Source organism: Peromyscus leucopus, chromosome 4 (assembly GCF_004664715.2).
Source record: "Peromyscus leucopus breed LL Stock chromosome 4, UCI_PerLeu_2.1, whole genome shotgun sequence".
NCBI classification, from domain to species: Eukaryota; Metazoa; Chordata; class Mammalia; order Rodentia; family Cricetidae; genus Peromyscus; species Peromyscus leucopus.
The window spans coordinates 97277960-97295940 of record NC_051066.1 but is presented as its reverse complement, the minus strand read 5'-3'; the positions used below and the strand labels follow the sequence as shown (position 1 = coordinate 97295940).

General features: G+C 43.7%; 1 protein-coding gene across 6 annotated transcripts in view; it reads left to right on the top strand.

Moving 5' to 3' along the window:
* Tp53bp1 (tumor protein p53 binding protein 1) overlaps positions 1 to 17981 on the top strand; it is a 93556-nt gene that overhangs the window by 28441 nt on the left and 47134 nt on the right. For 5 of the 6 annotated variants that reach the window (XM_028878699.2, XM_028878702.2, XM_028878701.2 and 2 more), the window contains 6 exons: positions 587 to 745; positions 5267 to 5396; positions 7208 to 7374; positions 10889 to 11015; positions 11704 to 11798; positions 15141 to 15346. In XM_028878699.2, coding sequence (XP_028734532.1) covers positions 587 to 745; positions 5267 to 5396; positions 7208 to 7374; positions 10889 to 11015; positions 11704 to 11798; positions 15141 to 15346 — 884 coding nt within the window. The remainder of the gene's footprint in view (positions 1 to 586; positions 746 to 5266; positions 5397 to 7207; positions 7375 to 10888; positions 11016 to 11703; positions 11799 to 15140; positions 15347 to 17981) is intronic. The other variant, XM_028878700.2, reaches the window with a different exon arrangement.

The following is a 17981-nucleotide window of genomic DNA, read 5'->3' as shown; positions in this document are numbered from 1 at the left end:
GGTCCCTCCCCTTATTTTAAACCTACTTACTAATCTGTTTTTACAGCATGTCTTGTGTAGTCCAGGATGGCCTTAAATTCACTGGGTAGCTAAGGATGGCCCTGAACTTTTGACCCCCTGCTTCTATTTTCCCAGTGCTGGTATTATAAGTTTGTGCTACCACACCCAGTCCGATAATTTTATTCCTGATTTTTTTTTTCCCCTTCTTTTCTTATGGTGCTTGGGATTGAGCCCATGCCCACCCCTTTAATTGGTATTGTTTTGTAAAAGTTATGTGTGACCAGGCTTTGGTGTGAAACATTTAGTGTGATCCTTGGAGCTGGCAAGGTAGTTGAGTAGGTAAGGGTACTTGCCAGCTGAGCCTGATGGCCTGAGTTCTGTCTCTGGAATCCACATAGGTGAAGGAGAGAACTGACTCCTGCAAGTTGACCTCCATGCTTCAGGTCTGATGTGTGTGTGTGTGTGACTCACAGAAACACACACATAAATGCAAAAATAAATGTTTTAAACATGATCCTCTGTAAGACAGCAGCTTGCACGTTGATAATGTGGGCTGGTACCTAATTTCTTGGATTTTTTCACCTAGATTCTGCTTCATCACAGTTGGGCTTTGGGGTTCTGGAACTGTCCCAGAGCCAGGATGTTGAGGAACATACAGTGCCATATGATGTTGACCAAGAACATGCGCAGTTGGTTACCGCCAACTCGGGTTCCACCGAGCTTTCTGATGTGGATGCGAATACTGGTATGAAATGTGTTTTCTCACATGTGGCGTTGATTGTAAGGTTTTTTTCTCTCCCTCTAGAACCAGTTTCTTTGTCTTTTTTCCCTCAAGGTGTTTTTCTTTTTTTTAGTTTGTTTGAGTATCACCATGTAACTCTGGGTGGTCTGGATCTTGCTATGTAGATCAGGATAGTCTTGAACTCAGAGATTCACCAGCTTCCTCGTTAGGTTTAGAAAAAATAGGGGGCTGGAGAGATGGCTTAGTGGTTAAGAAGCACTGACTGCTATTCCAGCCGACCTGGGTTCAATTCCCAGCACCTACATGGCAGCACACAGCTGTCTGTGACTCCAGTTCCAGTTACATAGCAAAACACCAATGCACATAAAATAGAAATAAAAAAAAGTTTAGAAAAAATAACTTAGAAATAATTTTAGCTTTATTTTTTTACTTTATGTGTGTGAGTGCTTTGCTTTCATGTAGGTATGTGTACAACATGTTTGCTTGGCCCACAGCGGTCAGAAGAGGGCATCAGATTCCCTGGAACTGTAGTACAGATGGTTGTGAGCCACTATGTGGGTGCTAGGAACGAAACTTGGGTCCTCTGTAAGAGCAAAAGTGCTCTTAATTGCTGAGTTATATCTCCAGCATCACCACCCTCAATAAGGTGGGATTTCTCTTTATAGCCCTCACTGTTCTGGAACTCATTATGTAGACTAGGCTGTCCTTGTACTCAGAGATCTGCCTGCCTCTGCTTTCTGAGTGCTGGGATTAAAGGCATGTGTGACCATGCCCGACTTTGCAATAAGTTTTATACATACATACATACATACACACACACACACACACACACACACACACACACACACACACACACATATTTAAATGTATACAGTGCTCTGTATGGCCAGAGAGGGCAACAGATCTCATTACAGATGGTTGTGAGGCACCATGTGGTTGTTGGGAATTGAACTCAGAACTCCTGGAAAAACAGGCAATGATCTTAACCTCTGAGCCATCTCTCCAGTCCCAATACCTATACATTTTAAAAATTGAGTTTATGTGTATGTGTATGGTGTCTGTGAGACTGCAAGAGGGTGTCAGATTTCTGAGAGCTGGACTTAGAGGTGGTTGTAAGCTACTCAACATGGGTGCTACGACTTGAACTCTGAACCTCTGAAAGGACAGCAAGCACTCTTAACCTCTGAACCATTTCTCCAGGGGTGTGTGTGTGTGTGTGTGTGTGTGTGTGTGTGCGCGCGCGCGCGCGCGCGTGCCTGCCTGTATGTACTTATATATATATAAGTTACATTTTTTTTTCCCCTGAGACAGGGTTTCTCTGTGTAGTTTTGGTGCCTGTCCTGGATCTTGCTCAGTAGACCAGGCTGGCCTCGAACTCACAGAGATCTGCCTGGCTCTGCCTCCTGAGTGCTGGATTAAAGGCGTGCGCCACTGCCGCCTGGCTTAAGTTACATTTTTGTTCTGTGAGAATTTCATACAGTATTCTTTGACTGTATTTACCCAGCTCCTCTCAGGCCCTGCCCTACCCACCCAGCTTCATGTTTCTCCCTTCTTCCTCTTTTTAAATAAACAAACAGAAACCAAAACCTGTGAAGTCCACTTTGTGTTATCTGACTCTTCTTGGACATGTGGCCTGCCCTGGAGCGTGGTTTATATCCTAGGTGTCATGCCACTAAACAAAACTGACTTCCCTCTCCTAGGAGGAGCTATCAGATGCCTATAGCTCTATCCAGGACTATGGGGGTCCAGCCCCTCGATAGTCCCCTCCCAGGGTCTGTGAAGAATCTACAACCAGCTGATAATTAATCTTTGATGAGAAGAAATGAATCTATGTACATGAAACTCCTTAGTCCATATACTTTATTATTCTGTGTCAGTTACAAGCTTATACTCTGCTCTCATATTTAGCTCATTTCTAGCCTGATTTTTCTCTACACTTGTCTGCGGTCCCCTCTAGGTTCTATCTTAATTCCTTCATCTAGTTCTGCCCCTTCTAGGTTCTCATCCATCTTGTTCTTTCCCATATCATCTCCTCTCCCATCTCCTTCTCTCTCCTCGTCTTGCTTATGCTCATCTTGTTCTTCCCCATCTGGCTCTTCCTCATCTTCCATCTCGTTCCTCTAGTCCTCTCTTTTAGCTCTTCAATCTAGTTCTTCCCCATCTCAGTTTGTTCCTCTCAATTTCTTACCCATCTAGTTCTTCCATTCTCTTTTCTCTTCTCTGTCCTCCATGTGCCCTGGAAGTCCTGGTATATATACATTTACAAGCAGTATTCCCTTAGCAGTGCAAAGCCAGGCTCCCAGGATCAAATGGAGGGGTGATAAGAATCACATAGGGAGGCAATAACTGTTAATTATCATTTGCAACCCCAAAGGGAAGTGACCAATGGGAAAATGAATTAACTAAAGGCTAAATTCAGGTAATATCTAAGAAGAGGGCTCTTATGTGCTCAACTATTATCTTAAACGTGATTGGTAGAAAATGTTGGGAATCTATAAGTTGCTAGGTCAATGGGAGAAAATAAAACTGTCTTCTTTTTTTCCTGTGACTCATATTTGTCCAAGCTATCTGCCATTTTTCTGCAGGGTGGGGGAAAGTGTGCTCGGTCGCTAGGCAACCTGTACAGCTAGATGCCTCTGGTGATAGTTAAAGGGAGATCTGGAACTAGAGGTAAGGTTTGGGAAAGGAGGAAGTAAAGCTTAATTGGCACATCCGCCAGGCCTTCTCAAACAGGTAGCCCGGATGCTTAAGTCTGTTCTTAGAGAGTACAGAGGTATCTCTGATAAAGTACTTTCCTCCATCTGGGGATGGACCTGGCCGGATGCTGCCAATGATGATAATTACAGGGAGGCTTGAACTGGGGTTCTGGCTGAGCATAGCTGTCAGTGCAGAAGGTTATCCAAATATTCCTAGAAGTGGTTAGGTAAGGAGTTAGAGGTCTATAAAGTTAGTAAGGCTGTAAGAAAGGAGGGTCCAAGCTAAACTGTGTAAAGCTATTACTGAACATCCACCTGACCTAGGCGGTGTCTCCTTGTGGAATTTGTCTTAAATCAGGAGACTTGCATGTGGACTGTTATTACTGCTAGTCCTTGAAAGTGGCCAAGGGAGATATCTGATTCCAGAGAAAGCCTTTCCTGAGGCTGTTCTCCAAATACCTGGAATGTGTATGTCAGAGAGTGATCAGTCCACACTGTTAGCCCTTCTTAGGGAAAAGTCAATTGGGAAAGCTATGAAGGCACACATGATTTTCATAACAGAATACAGCTGATATATAACAAGCCAAGTAACACCAAAAGCTCCTTGGAATTTGGCTTCCTCTGGAGGAAATCCTTGATCTCTCCAGATAGTGACTTTGCCATAACCAGCTGAGTTCTTATGATATATTCCTGCGGCCTGCAACAAAGCTCCTTACCTAGGGGTGGAACTTCACACTTACCTTTCTCCCTCCATGCCAAGATTTTGTCTGGTTTGACCTTGTGCAGATCTTGTGTGTGCTCTCACAGTCCCTGTGAGTTCATATTTATGTTTTCCCTGTCGTGTTAGGAAAACAGTTTCCTTGAAGTCATCTGTCTTTTCTGGCTGTTAGATTTTTTTTACCTGCTCTTCTGTATAGATCCCTGAGCCTTGAGGGGAGAGGGGAGATATCGATATCCCATTTAGGACTGAGAATTCCGAAGCTTCTTATTCTCTGCATGTTGACCAATTGTGGATTACTCTGTTAATTGCCATATACTATTAGAAGAAGCTTCTTTGATGAGGATTGAGTGATGCATTGATCTATTGAATAGTGATATGTCATTAGGAGTCATTTTATTGCAGTGTCCTTATAGTAGAGTAATAGACATAGATTTTTTTCCCCCTGTGGCCCATGAACTATCTAGCTTCAGGTTCTTGGCTTCATTGACAGTGTCAAGTATGGGTTCCATCTCGTGAAATGGGCCTTAAATCCAATTTTTAATAAAGTAGTTGGTTACTCCCATAATATTTATGCCACTATTACACCATTGGGCGTACCTTCTCAAGCTTGTTATTATAACTCACAGGGTCATGGCGGAGTGGGATTGACGATTCCTTTTTTCCTTCAGTAGCACCCACAGCACCTTCTAGCACTATGAATACGAGCCAGTAGAAAGAAGCTTCTAGTTGAGTACTAGCTAGATTTCTCCATGTTCTATGACTCAAGTGTGTGGTGTCTTCAGTGATAGGATCTTATCCTCAAATTCTGGAGGACAACTGATAGTGTTGGCAATAGACTGTAATGTTTGAGAGGTCTATAGGACCCCATTAGCCAACAACTCAAAAAGTGGTAACTCATTTCTGGTATTGGGGTTTTATTTGATAGTGGATGGTGTCTAATTGGGGTATTGTCCCTCTATTATATAGCTCTTGATATTTTAAAGTTAGACTCATTTCTATTAAGATTTTTACTTTTTGAGAATCATTTGGGGCTGCCTCGAATACTTAGAAAAGTTTAATATCTGCTTTGTATCTTTTTTTCTTCTTCCTATATATATATATATTAAGCAGTTAAATGTGAAGAACAGTCCATTGAAGATACCTCCATGGTAGAACAACCCAACAAAGACATCCCTGTTACAATACAGCCCAATGAAGGTATCCATGTGGTAGATGAGCAAAATCTACCACCTGAAAGGTAAGCTGTGCTCTCTCTAAAGGTGTCTGTGGGATTTTACTGTGGGACTATAGGAATTTCATTTTGGCTATAGAAACAGTATTAGAAATTGCTGATTCCTACTCACATCTTATAGATATTTGCCCTCTTGTTTTTGTCCAATAGCAATATTGGAGCTGGGTGGTGGCGGCGCACGCCTGTAATCCCAGTACTCAGGAGGCAGAGGCAGGTGGATCTCTAAGAGTTCGAGGCCAGCCTGCTCTACAGAGCTAGTCCAGGACAGGCTTCAAAGCTACAGAGAATCCCTGTCTCAAAAAACCAAAAAAAAAAAGAAAAAGAAAAAAAAAGAAAAAGGAAAAAAAATATTGGTTATTTATAAATATGGGTTGCTTATACAGTCTTACTGAGTACACTTATCATAATTCAGGCCTGTTACAAAGGTGCATTATTTCTTCTGTAACTATAAGCTTTAATCTTTGGTTGACACTCTGTATGGGTAATCAGAGGCACTATCTATTTGTAGGAGATCCATTTTGCATCTCTGGGGCTAATACAGATGTAAATGAGCCAGGCAGTGGTGGCATATGCCTTTGATTCCAGGACTCAGGAGGCAGAGGCAGATGGATCTCTGTGAGTTTGAGGCCAGCCTGGTCTACAGGGTGAGTTCTAGAACAGCCAGGGTTACATAGAGAAACTTTGTCTCCAAAAACCAAAACAAAACAAGAAAGGAAGAATAAGACAGAGATGGATATTATACTGGAAACCTTTTAGTATTCTTAAGCACCCAGACTGCTTTGCGTTGTTAAGTATCATTCTTCTGTTAATTTATGCTGTAGCTAGATGCAGAGATCTTTCTGAGTGTTCCTGGCTCTTAGCTTGGTAGGGATGGGGATATACACTCAGTTTGTGGTAATTCTTGTATCCAAAACTATATTGACTATTTAGTCGCAGAGGAAAACTGGGATGCTTTCAATTTGAAGGGAGATGAGCAAACACTCAGTATCCTTTTCTTACTTCCTTCAGTAGCAAGTTGGGCATGGAGTCCTCAGCAAAGGTGATTGTCATGGCTTTTTAGACTTTCTGTTTTTTATGGACTGTTTTGCTATGTGGCCCAGGCTAGCCTTGAACTTGAAAGAATCCTCCTGCCTCAACTTTCCTAATGGGAGGATTGTAGGTATGTATCTCACCATGCTCAACTTGGGCTTTTCTTTAGAAACTTCTCACTTCAGTTAAGTTTTTATTTTATTATTATTATTTTAAACAAGATCTTACTCTGTAGTCCAGGCTTTCTTCAGACTTACTATGTAGCCCAGGTTGGCCTTGAACTCATAATCCTTCTGCTTCAGCCACCGGATTACAGGTATGTAATCCTGGCTTTCCTGTTAGCCTTGCTTTTCCGTTTTTCCTCGGGTAAAGTAGAATAAGTAAAAGTTAAAAAAAGTAAAAGGCAACGGGCCAGAAGTGTGAGTTTCACCTGGTTGGGCAGTGTATGTAAAGGAGTCCTGGAAAAGGTTGGTAGGCAATAGAGAAATATATTTGTGGCACCAGTGAGGAGAAAAGCCCCATCAATTTTGTATAAAGACGATTGTAGCAACACTCAGTCACTTGTCAGAAGTGTTGGAACAGACACAAATCTGAAAAGAGGTATGGCTGTGGGGCGATGGAGACAGGCGTTGAAACGCCTGAGGACTTTGCGGTTGCATTTCACTTTTAGAAGGTCAGGGCGATTAGAGCTGCGAGAATTGCTGGGGTTGTTAGGTTGAAGCTTTTTGTTGGAAGAGGGAAACATTTGAACTTAGCAATCTTCATCCTTGGTGGCATGGATCTCATAGGTCAGAAGATCTGCCTTCCAGTCCTCAAGCTTCTGTGGCAGCTGTGGAGACAAAGGAACAGGTGCCCGCCCCAGAGGCTCTGGGAGGGGCGCTGCAGGGTCAGCCGTCCTCCGAGCCCGAGGTCTCGTCAACTCAGGAAGACTTGTTTGAGCAGAGTGGAAAAACAGGTAGGCCGGAGACTGTTCCTTCAGCGTCTCTTCTCACTGTCCTGAAGTTTTACTTTAGTTCTGAGGCTGCTCTTTCAGTCAGGAAGCACTTTTTGTAGGTATGATATGGAAGGAAAATATATTCCTAGCTAGTCAGTGACGAGGGCTTTTTACTGTCAGTGAGGAGGGAACATTTACTAGTCAGCATTTTATGTCAGTTCCACTCTTTCAGAAACTGAGGTTTTGAAAATCGTAGCGAATCTAGTAAAAGTTGGTTTTATGGACAGAGTTGGCATTTCTTCTGTCACGTTTACTGTGGTGTTTGTCTTACTCACTTGGGCAGCAGTTTACTTATCTATTTACTAGTTGACATAAAAGGCAGATTAAGGTCTAAAGAAAGGACAAAGCTTAGCGTAGACTGGAAATGGTTTCCCCGCTCCTGTGAGTCCCCCCCATCCCACAGTCTCAGCAGGAAGGCTTCAGTGAACGCAGGGAGGGAGAAGCCTGGGGTCCTTCGCAGTCCTGTGGTGCTTGGTGTGTAAGATATCAGCAGCACCCTAAAGCGTTCGGGGTGAACTTCAGGCATTTCCTTACCCTTAGGGATAATAGAGTTGAGGTCAGTCTGTCTACGTTGGTATTCTCCATGTAAGGAGAAAGGGCCAATAGAGAGCTTAGTAATGTCAGTCACTGTGGCTGCTTTACAGTTAGTGCTTAGTATTTTCTGTCTCCTTTGAGGAGGCTCAGGTGCTAATCATGAAAATTGCTGCATTCATACCATCAGGTGTCTGTCATGCGCATTGTTTTGACTTCTCCCATCTGCATCATGGCATGAGCTTTCCTTCACCTTAGGTAGACCTTGGAATAAAAGGCTCGCTTGCTGTTTTATTGTAGAAGCCTCACAAGAAAGAAGAGCAGCCAAGCAGAGGTATAAGGATTCTGGCTTTTCCTCTCTATAGTAGTTATTTTTATCATTCTGTGACCAAAAAATCTGACAAAACAGCTGAAAGGAAGGTTTTGGGGCTGGAGAGATGGCTCCGTGGTCAAGAGCACTGACTGCCTTTGCAGAGAGAGGTTCAGTTCCCAGCACCCACGTGGCCCTCACAATCAACAGTAACCCTAGTTCCAGGGATACGATGCTTTCTTCTAGCCTTTATGGGTTCCTACAGGCATGTAGTGATATTAACTCCTGTAGGCATACACACATACACATAAATATATAATAAATAAATGAGTAACCTTTTAAAAACAACAAGAGGGTTTTTGCTTTTTTTTTTTTTGTCTCCCAGGTTGAGAGTTGTAGTCACCATGTCAGGGAGGCTATTTCTGTAGGCAGAGAAACCGGTCCCAGTGTCCATGCTCAGGAAGCAGAGCTGACAGCAGCTCCCTTACCTTTTAGTCAGCCTGGGATCCTAGCCCCTGAGGTTGGAATTCGGGCTGCCTGCATTCAGGGAGGGTGCTTTCTGTCCTCTAAGCCTTTCTGGAAATACCCTCATAGACACACTCAGAGGTATGTTTCCATGGTGATTCTAAATGCAGCCTAGTTGACAAAATTAATCATGGCAGCTCCACCCTTTGTCAGCTTGACACCAACACATCACTTTAGATCATAACATTTTACCCCATCCCCTAAAGTCTCATTGTCGTCTCATACTGCAACTGCATTTAGTTGTTTCAAGTCCCCATAGTCCATAATAACCCCAATACCGTTTGAAAATCTAAAGTATTTCTGAGACTGTGTCTCCTAACCACAAGCCCCTGTAAAGCCAATAAATAGGTTATATACTTCAAATATATAATGTCAGTATTCCCAGTCCAAAAGGAGGGATGGGGCAAAGCAAGACTGGGACCCTGCAGGGCAAACAGAGACCCATGTGATTGGGTTTTTCGTAGTCATCTGGGCTCCAACAGCCTTGGATGCTCCTCCCCCGGCTCTGATGCCTTCAGCGGAGGTGACCTCTCTCTGGGTTAGCTCCCCTGTAGCTTTCCTTGGCCAGATGTCCTGTGGCTGTGGCTTCTCTTACATGCCTGGATTCTCTATGGCAGCGTAGGCTTCACCTTCCCAGTCTCATTCGTGGTCTTGGAGAACCTTGTTGCAGGGAGTCTAACCCTCTACACATGCCTGGACTCAGCAGCTTTCTGAAACTTGGGTGCCAGATTCAGTGACCCTCTTGCTTTGACGTCTTTCATGTCTACAAAACCAGTACCATGTGGATGGTACTCCAGTTCTGCTGGCTTGAGATATAGCCTGTCCTTCTTGGTTCACAGTTGCAGTGGCCTCTGTCTTTGAAAGTGCCCTTGGAGAAACACTTCCCTAGGCAGCCATTTTGCAGCAGGGAACTCATGTGGTGGCATTGTCTGTTTAGGCTCTTCTCCTTTCAAATGAGTCGGTGGGTCTTACATGCTTTTGTCCCTGAAATGCATGAAGAGGTTTCTCTTCAATGGCATGATTTAAGAGTTACAGAGACTTTCCCCGTACTATGTCCACAACTTTAAACTCACTACACATTTTTCTTATATTTGTTCTCTTACTGTTGATATGAATGGACACAGTGCTTTCCTGACATGCAATTTCTTCTGTCAAGCAAATTAGTCCATTCCTTTTTTCACTTCCCTAGAGACAGATTCTTAACTTTATAGCCCTGGCTGTCCTGGAACTTGCTATGTAGACCAGGCTGGCCTTGAATTTACAGAGATCTACCTGCTTCTGCCTCTCAAGTGCTGAGAGTAAAGGCATGGGCCACCACACCCAGCTGTTCCATTACTTACGAATTCAGCCTCAAGTTCTTAGGACATGGTTACAGTGCAGCCAGATCTTTGCTATAATATATCACTGGTGGCTCATAGTTGAGCTCTAGAATATATCACAGGTGTCTCATAGTTGAGCTCTAGAATATATCACGGGTGGTTCATAGTTGAGCTCTAGAATGTATCACGGTGGCTCAGTTCCCAGTAGAGTTCTTGTTCCCCTCCACAAGTTTGAGAGCCAGGCTTCTTGTCCTTACTTTTTGCTGCATTTTGGTCTTTTAGACTCTCACCTAGAATGGCCACTGAGCTCAGCTTACTGTGTTCTACATCTGCAAACTCTTCTACATTTCTCATATAAACCACCTCCAAAGGCCTGGAATCCACAAGTCAGGTCCATGACAGGCTGGGTCCCAATTCTTGGTACCAATTTCCAGGATTATTTTTCTCATTACTGTGATAGAATATCTGATAAGCACTTCATACATGCCCAGAAGTGTGTTTCTAGCCATTATCGTCTCTATGCTTAGATATGGTAGAAAGGACCAAGGACTCTTTTAACCAGTTCTTTATTAAAAAAAAAAAACCTGAAACAGGGTGTGGGGCAGGGTTACTGTTGACTCACGATTTGCATTCTGGTGATGTCCCATTGAGTTGCTACCACCCCAAAGGACTTCTGCCCCCTGAAGTGTAACAGGCTGGGTATTGCTGTTTTTGCAGCTCTCAGTGGGTCCCCCACTCCGTGATGTCAGTCTGAGAAGTAAATACAACTCTAACTTTTCTCCCCTACTAGCTTCTGATGGTTGTTCTACTCCTTCAAGGGAGGAAGGTGGGTGTTCTCCAGTTCCTACACCCGCCACCACCCTGCAGCTCCTGCAGCTGTCTGGTCAGAGGCCCCTTGTTCAGGACAGTCTTTCCACGTAAGTAAGCCTGAAATGGCCTGGAGAGCCAGCTTGCCTCTCAGACCAGAATTCCTTTCAAAGCTAAACACTAGACCTTAGGAATCCAGGAAATTCTAGGCCTTAGGAATTTTGGGGTGAGAACTTAGTGAACTGTTTGAAGTAATACATGTAATCTCCGTTGGAGGCTTTATGGTGGTAGCTAAAGGTTTGGCTAGGAAATGCAATTCCTTGTCATTTAGGAATGCGGTACATCAGAGGCAAGCATTTGCTCCTCCATTTCCTAGCATTTCTGTCACTTGCCAGTATAGCAGAGAGAGATGTCGTCTCACTCAATAGTAGTTAGGGCAAACAAAGGTTTGCTTTTTGTTTTTGTGCTTGTTTTTGTTTTTAAATAAAAATGTGCACATTCTTCATATTATGTAAAAATGAAGTAAAAATTTTGATGTCTCAGATCTGTGAGTTAGTTTTCAGCTTTTGGTTGTCCTGTTTCTTAATCATGATGTCCTTGTGTCTAGTCATTCCCTTTTCCCTTACTCTTGAAAACACTCAGTGTTTGAGACCGTCTGAGTCTCAGGTACTGTTCAGGGGACATGCTATTGAGTATATATGCTGTTAAGTGTGTGAGTTGGGTATTTTCGTTAAGTCAAAGCAAATGTCAAACCCTTGGCTGCCGTCAAATAACCTGTGATTCTCTCTTTACATAAAGGAATTCCTCAGATCTTGTTGCTCCTTCCCCTGATGCTTTCCGACCTACCCCTTTTATCGTTCCTAGCAGTCCCACAGAGCAAGGAGGGAGAAAAGGTGAGCTGTCGTGATGTGTCTGTTCATCTCAGCCCAGGAGAGGGAGGGGGGCAGCGCTCTCCTGCCTCACCAAATGCACGCTGCTTTGAGCTTTGCAGCTCTGCTCCTGAGACTCCTCCCTCATTCCAGGCCGTGGCCTAGGACAAACCCCACTCAGCTCTTTGCCTTTTAAAAGCATAGGTCCTTCTGTGATTCTTCCACTATTTTAATTTTGACAAAAGTGCTTTGGTAAGAACTTTTTGTTTTTAAAACTGAACCCAGGTAAGTATGGGGAAGTACTGGATTGGTTATTGATTAATGACTTAGTGCCTTCCAGTAACATGCTGATATGATGTTTCTAGTGAGAGAAAACCGACAGTTGTTTGTTGGGCTCTTTATTTTTGCTTTTATTAAAATAATCAAAGGCTGGCTTGAAGGAGGTGGTAACAATGTTCACTTACTTTCTCCTTTGAGGACTTAGTATCCCCACCCCCAGAGATGGTCTCATGTATCCCAGGCTCTCCTCAAATTCCCTCTGCAGCTGAGAATGCCCTTGAAGTTTGAATCTCCCTGCTTTTACCTCCTGAGTGTTGGAATTAGAGATGTGTGCCACTGTGCCTTGATTTGGGTGGCGTTGGGGCTCTGGTCTTGGGCTTTGAGCGTGGTAGGCCGGCACTCTACCACAGAGCTTCTAAACCCAGCCCACTTGTAAACGGCTGCAAAGTCTATCAGTTTCTTCTTTTCCTTCTGTTCTGTTTTGTGATTGAGACAGAGGTCTTGCTGTGTGGCCCAGGCTGCCCTTCAAGTAGAGATCTTCTCCCCCCCCCCCCCCCAGTGCTAGAATTTGAGCTTTGTAACACATACTTGGCACTCTTTTTACTCACACCGATAAGGCTGTAATAACTCACACTTATTAAACACTTAGTTTATGCCAGGTGCTGTCATAGCTGCTTTCCATTTGCTCAAATATCTCTGGGGTCTTTTCCCCCAGAGAATCCGCACAGAAATCTTCAGTAGTCACTGTTATTTACCCCGTGTTGCACATGAGAAAATGGAATCCCCGATTTCATAACTAGTGATATGGTTAGGATCTGAACTCCGGCACTTGCCTCTGAAACCTTTGTTTTTACCTGACATGTGTTCTCCTGTGCCAGCCTGAGGTCTGTGCTGCTGAGTCCTGTGAGTATTGAGAAGTACCACACGGGCAGGCTTAGCCTCGCTTCCCTCCCTGCTTGTCTGTTTTCTCAGTTGGAGGTACCGAGGGAGACCAATAGCATTCTAGCAGTTTGTAATTGGTGACATCTTTAGGTAAAATGGTGAGATTTCAGTCTACGAAAACCCTACTCAGATTGTTAAGTTAATTTCTTTCTTTTTTTTTTTTTTTTTTTTTTTTGGTTTTTCGAGACAGGGTTCTCTGTGTAGCTTTGCGCCTTTCCTGGAGCTCACTTGGTAGCCCAGGCTGGCCTCGAACTCACAGAGATCCGCCTGGCTCTGCCTCCCGAGTGCTGGGATTAAAGGCGTGCGCCACCAACGCCCGGCGTTAAGTTAATTTCTTAATTTCTTCTATCTGTAATGTGAACATATAAAAAGGATTGTATGAAAAATGCTTTTTCTTTATGTTTATAATCAATACCTACTGTAGAAAATTTGGAAAGATAATAGGAGAGTAATGTGAAGGAAATAAAAAAAAAAATCTGAGGGACCACAATCCAGTTTAATTATAGTTAGTATTTGATGTGTTTTTCAGAACTTTTTCTGTATAGACGAAAAAATATTTTTATGCAATTGATATCATTATATAATCTGATTCAATTTTTTCTTTCTTTTCCATGTAACATTGCATTAGCTGTATTTAACACATTTGCTTAATATGTGCATCAGTGTGGACTTTCGAATGCTTTTTAGATCTGTTTTGTCATCTATCTTGGATTATTAAATCAAAGTTTGTATCACTGGACCCCAAAATCTTATCAGACTGGCATGTGAGGGTGAGGCCAAGCAAGCAGCCAGGGTGGGCACTGAATTTGGATTGTAGGCAGTAGGTAACATGAGTGTAAACTGGGGAAAACTAGCTAGAGTAAGTAGTTTATGACTGGTGTGGGTAGGATCACGTAGGTTAGGGGTCAAAAGCCTGACGAATTAAACAGCTAGCTCACAAACAGTGTTTTTTAGATTTTGTTTTATTGTATGGGTGTTTTGCTTGCATGTATGTTTGTGTACCACTTGTATGCCTGGCACCCTCTAAGGCATAGGGTGTTGGATCCCCTGGAATTGGAGTTACAGATGGCAGTGAGCTACCATGTGAGTGCTGAGAATCGAACCTAAGTCCTTTCAAAGAATAGTAGCCTGTGCTCTTAACCTCCAAGTCATCTCCCCAGCCCCAGAAACAGTGTTTTATGCTCTCGCTGTGTGTTTCCCCTTTGTGTTGGGATTCTGAGATAAACCAGTGTTGACTGGCATTGGCAGCTCTGTGTTTGTTCTGGTGTGAGTCTCTGCACTTAGCTCTACTTCCTGCAGCTACAGCAAGTTCCTACATTAGATAACTGACTCGGAGTGATGGACAGATTCATTCCCTTTCCAGGCCTGGGGCAGAATATGTAATCAATCGTTAAATTGGGTGGCATTAAGTGCTGGGGAGGTGGCTCACCAGTCAGAGTGCTTGCTGGAGTTGTGGGGGTCCTGAGAACCCGTGTAAACGCTAGGAGAGCATAGTGGCCTACTGGTTAATCTGACTTCAGCAGGTGGAGATGGGATCCATGGAGCAAAGCTGCTTAGCAACACTAGGAGGAGTCAAGTAAGATTCTTGACATCAACTTGGGCCTCCACAGACACCCCCCAACATGTGCACACATGCTTGCACCCACACACATGTAGACATTCATACACCTGCACACCACATATACAAACATGAAAAAATTAATCTGGCTCTTCCTAAAGAAGATGTAAGAATGAGCTGTGATAAACTGGGAGGGTTTAGAGGAGACAATATAATTTTCATTTCTTACGAGTGGGGTGGGTTTCCTCAGATGAAACACCATTTTAATCTATGTCTAAAAATAGATGTGGCCTGGTGAGGTGATTAAAAGTGCTTGATTAGAAAGCCTGCCAATCTGAGTGTTGTCCCTGGAGCCTGTATGGAAGGAGCCAAGTCCTGAAAGTCGTCCTCTGAGCTCCATATGAGTGCACACGTATGCATGTGCACTCGGGGAGGTAGTGGGACACAACCTACTATCATGTCAGTTTTTTGAAAATTAGGACACTGTTTAGGAATGGAAATTTCTGTGACAATTACTGTTAGAATTGGAGCATGAGTAATACTGGTTTGTGATCATTTCTTAACTCGTTTTTCCTGTGTGGAATCAGATGAGCCTATGGATATGTCAGTGATGCCTGAAGAAGGAGGGCAGACTTTTCAGAAGCTTCAGGATGACGAAGCATTGGAGATAGAAAAGCCCCTCCTCCCGCCTCAGCCTGCTGTGTCCCCGCAAGTGTCGACACCGGTGTCCCAGAGCACGCCTGTCTTCACTCCAGGCTCACTTCCCATCCCATCCCAGCCTGAGTTCTCTCACGTGAGTGTTGTGGGAAAGTTGCCTTCCGATGCCTTTGCTTCCCCTCCTTACTTTTTTTTTTTTGAGACAGGGTTTCTCTGTGTAACAGTCCTGGCTGTCCTGGAACTCGCTTTGTAGACCAGGCTGGCCTCGAACTCACAGAGCTTTTCCTCCTTACTTAGTGGTTCAGGGATTTGAACCTAAGGATGCACAGTGTCTTAGGGTTTCTGTTCCTGTGAAGAGACACCATGACCATGGCAAACATTTAATGGGATGGCTTAGAGTTTCGGAGGTTTAGTCCGTTATCATGGCGGGACACGCACAGGCACACGTGGTGCTGAAGGAGTGGAGAGTTCTACATCCTGATCTGCAGGCATCAGGAGACTCTGACGCCGGACATGGCTTTGAGCATATATGAGACATCAAAGGCCACCTCCACAGTGACACACTTTTTCTAACAAGACCACATCTACTCCATCAAGGCCACACCTGCTATTAGTGCCACTCCCTATGGGCCAAGCATTCAGACACACGAGTCCATGGGGACCATACCCATTTAAACGATCCCATGCAGATTCTAGGCAAGTGCTTTGCCTCCAAGCTACATATCTAGACCAATCATTAAAAAATGTATTCTCTTTTTTGGTTGTAAGTCTATCCTTTAATGGCTAAGCCATCTGGTGGTGGAGCACATCTTTAATCCCATCACTCAGGAAGCGCAGTGAGGTGGATCTCTGTGAGTTCGAGGCCAGCCTGGTTTACAGAGTGAGCTCCAGGACAGCCAGAGCTACACAGGAAAACTATGTTTTGTAAAACAAACAAAAATTGTTTTGTTTTGTGTGCATGTATGCGTGGCATGCATGTCATTGTACATGTGTGGAGGTCAGAGGGTGACTTTGGGCATCGTTTCTACAGCTTATCTGCACCCCACCTTTGCTTGCTGGCTTGTTTGGTCAAGTTCAGTGGTTCTCAACTTCCTCATGCTGCAACCCATTAATACAGCCTCATGTTGTGGTGACCCCCAACCATAAAATTATTTTTGTTGCTACTTAATAATTGTAATTTTGCCCTGGGGTGGTAGTGTATGGCTTTAATCCCAGCACTTGGGACGCAGAGGTAGGTGGATCTCTGAGTTCAAGACCAGCCAGGTCTATAGAGTTAGTTCCAGGGCAGCCAAGGCTACACAAAGAAATCCTGTCTCAAAAAAACAAAAACAAACAAACAAAAAAAACCCTGTAATTTTGTTATTGTTATGACTCATAATATAAATATATGATATACAGAATATCTGGTATGGGACCCCTGTGAAAGGGTGATTTGACCCCCAAAGGGGCCATGACCTACAGGTTGAGAACCACTGGTCTGGTTCCTCATGCTGGTTGGGGACATTTTCTTAGAGCCTTTTTTCTACTTTCTTATTTATTTTATATTTTGTAGGCTATTGAATTATAGCTGATTGGTGATCCTTGCCAACTTTGAAGGCATTGCACTCTTGATTTTGTTTCTGGTCCTTCAAGTCTGATCTTGCTTTGGGCCCTGTGACCCCTTTTTGTTTGTTTGTTTATTGCAATCCTGCAGGCTTTTCTCTGTACTTCCCACCCCCAGATGTCTCTGGGTTGTGTCAGGTTGACAGCTGAAGCTAACTATGGCAGTGTGATTTCAGGGTTCATCCATGATACTGCATGGAGCAGAATTTCAGTCCATTTTATTGTTGACTGATACTGTTGTGTATATAAGACATTTACTCTTCAGTTCAGTTGATGAATACTGGGGTTGTTTCTCCTTTTGTCTCTGTGATCCATGCTGCCGTGAAGGTTGATGCACAAACTTGTGTGAAGATGTTTCTTTCTCTTATGTAAACTGTGGTTGCGGTTGCTGGGCGTCATCTATTTTAATCCTCGGAGTTACTAATTTCTCTGCTTTTGTTTTTAATTCTTGCAGTCTTTTTTCCTCTGAATAATTTCTGTCTTGTTTCATGTGTGTACTTCTCTTTAATGATCATAATTATTTTGAAAGCTTTCTCTTTCCCAGAAGAGTCACTGTTCTAAGTAGGCTTTAATCACGTAGTTATTTACGTGGTGCGAAGGGGCTCAGGCCATAGCCGCGAGGACGCTGTGCAAATGTCGACTCGGCCACTCAGACAGAGTCTTGCTTTGTAACCCAGGCTAGCCTTGGACTTGTCCTCCAACCTTGGTCTCCTAGCTTTTGGGATTACAGGCATGTGTCACCATGCTGTGCTTGTTTATTTTTGGGGAACCATACCTTAGGCCTGGTGAATGAAATGTATATGCTTTACCAGTAGGTTATACCAAAGATCAGTTCTGTCCCCCCCCTTTTTTTTTTGAGGTAGGGTCACATGGTATCACAAGCTACTCACTATGTAACTGAGGATGATATGGAACTTCGATCCTCCTGCCTCTACCTCCTGAGTGGTGGGATTGCAGGCAGTGCTCTATCACACAGTTTTGTGGAGTGGTTTTTTCCTTTGTTTGTTTGTTGTTTTGAGACAGGGTCTCACTACGTAGCTATGGCTGTCCTGGAACTCACTATGTAGGCCAGGCTGGCCTCAAACTCAGATACCCACCTGCCTCTGCCTCCCGAGTGCTGGGATTAAAGGCGTGTGCCATCAACGCCCAGCTTGTTGAGTAGTAGTATT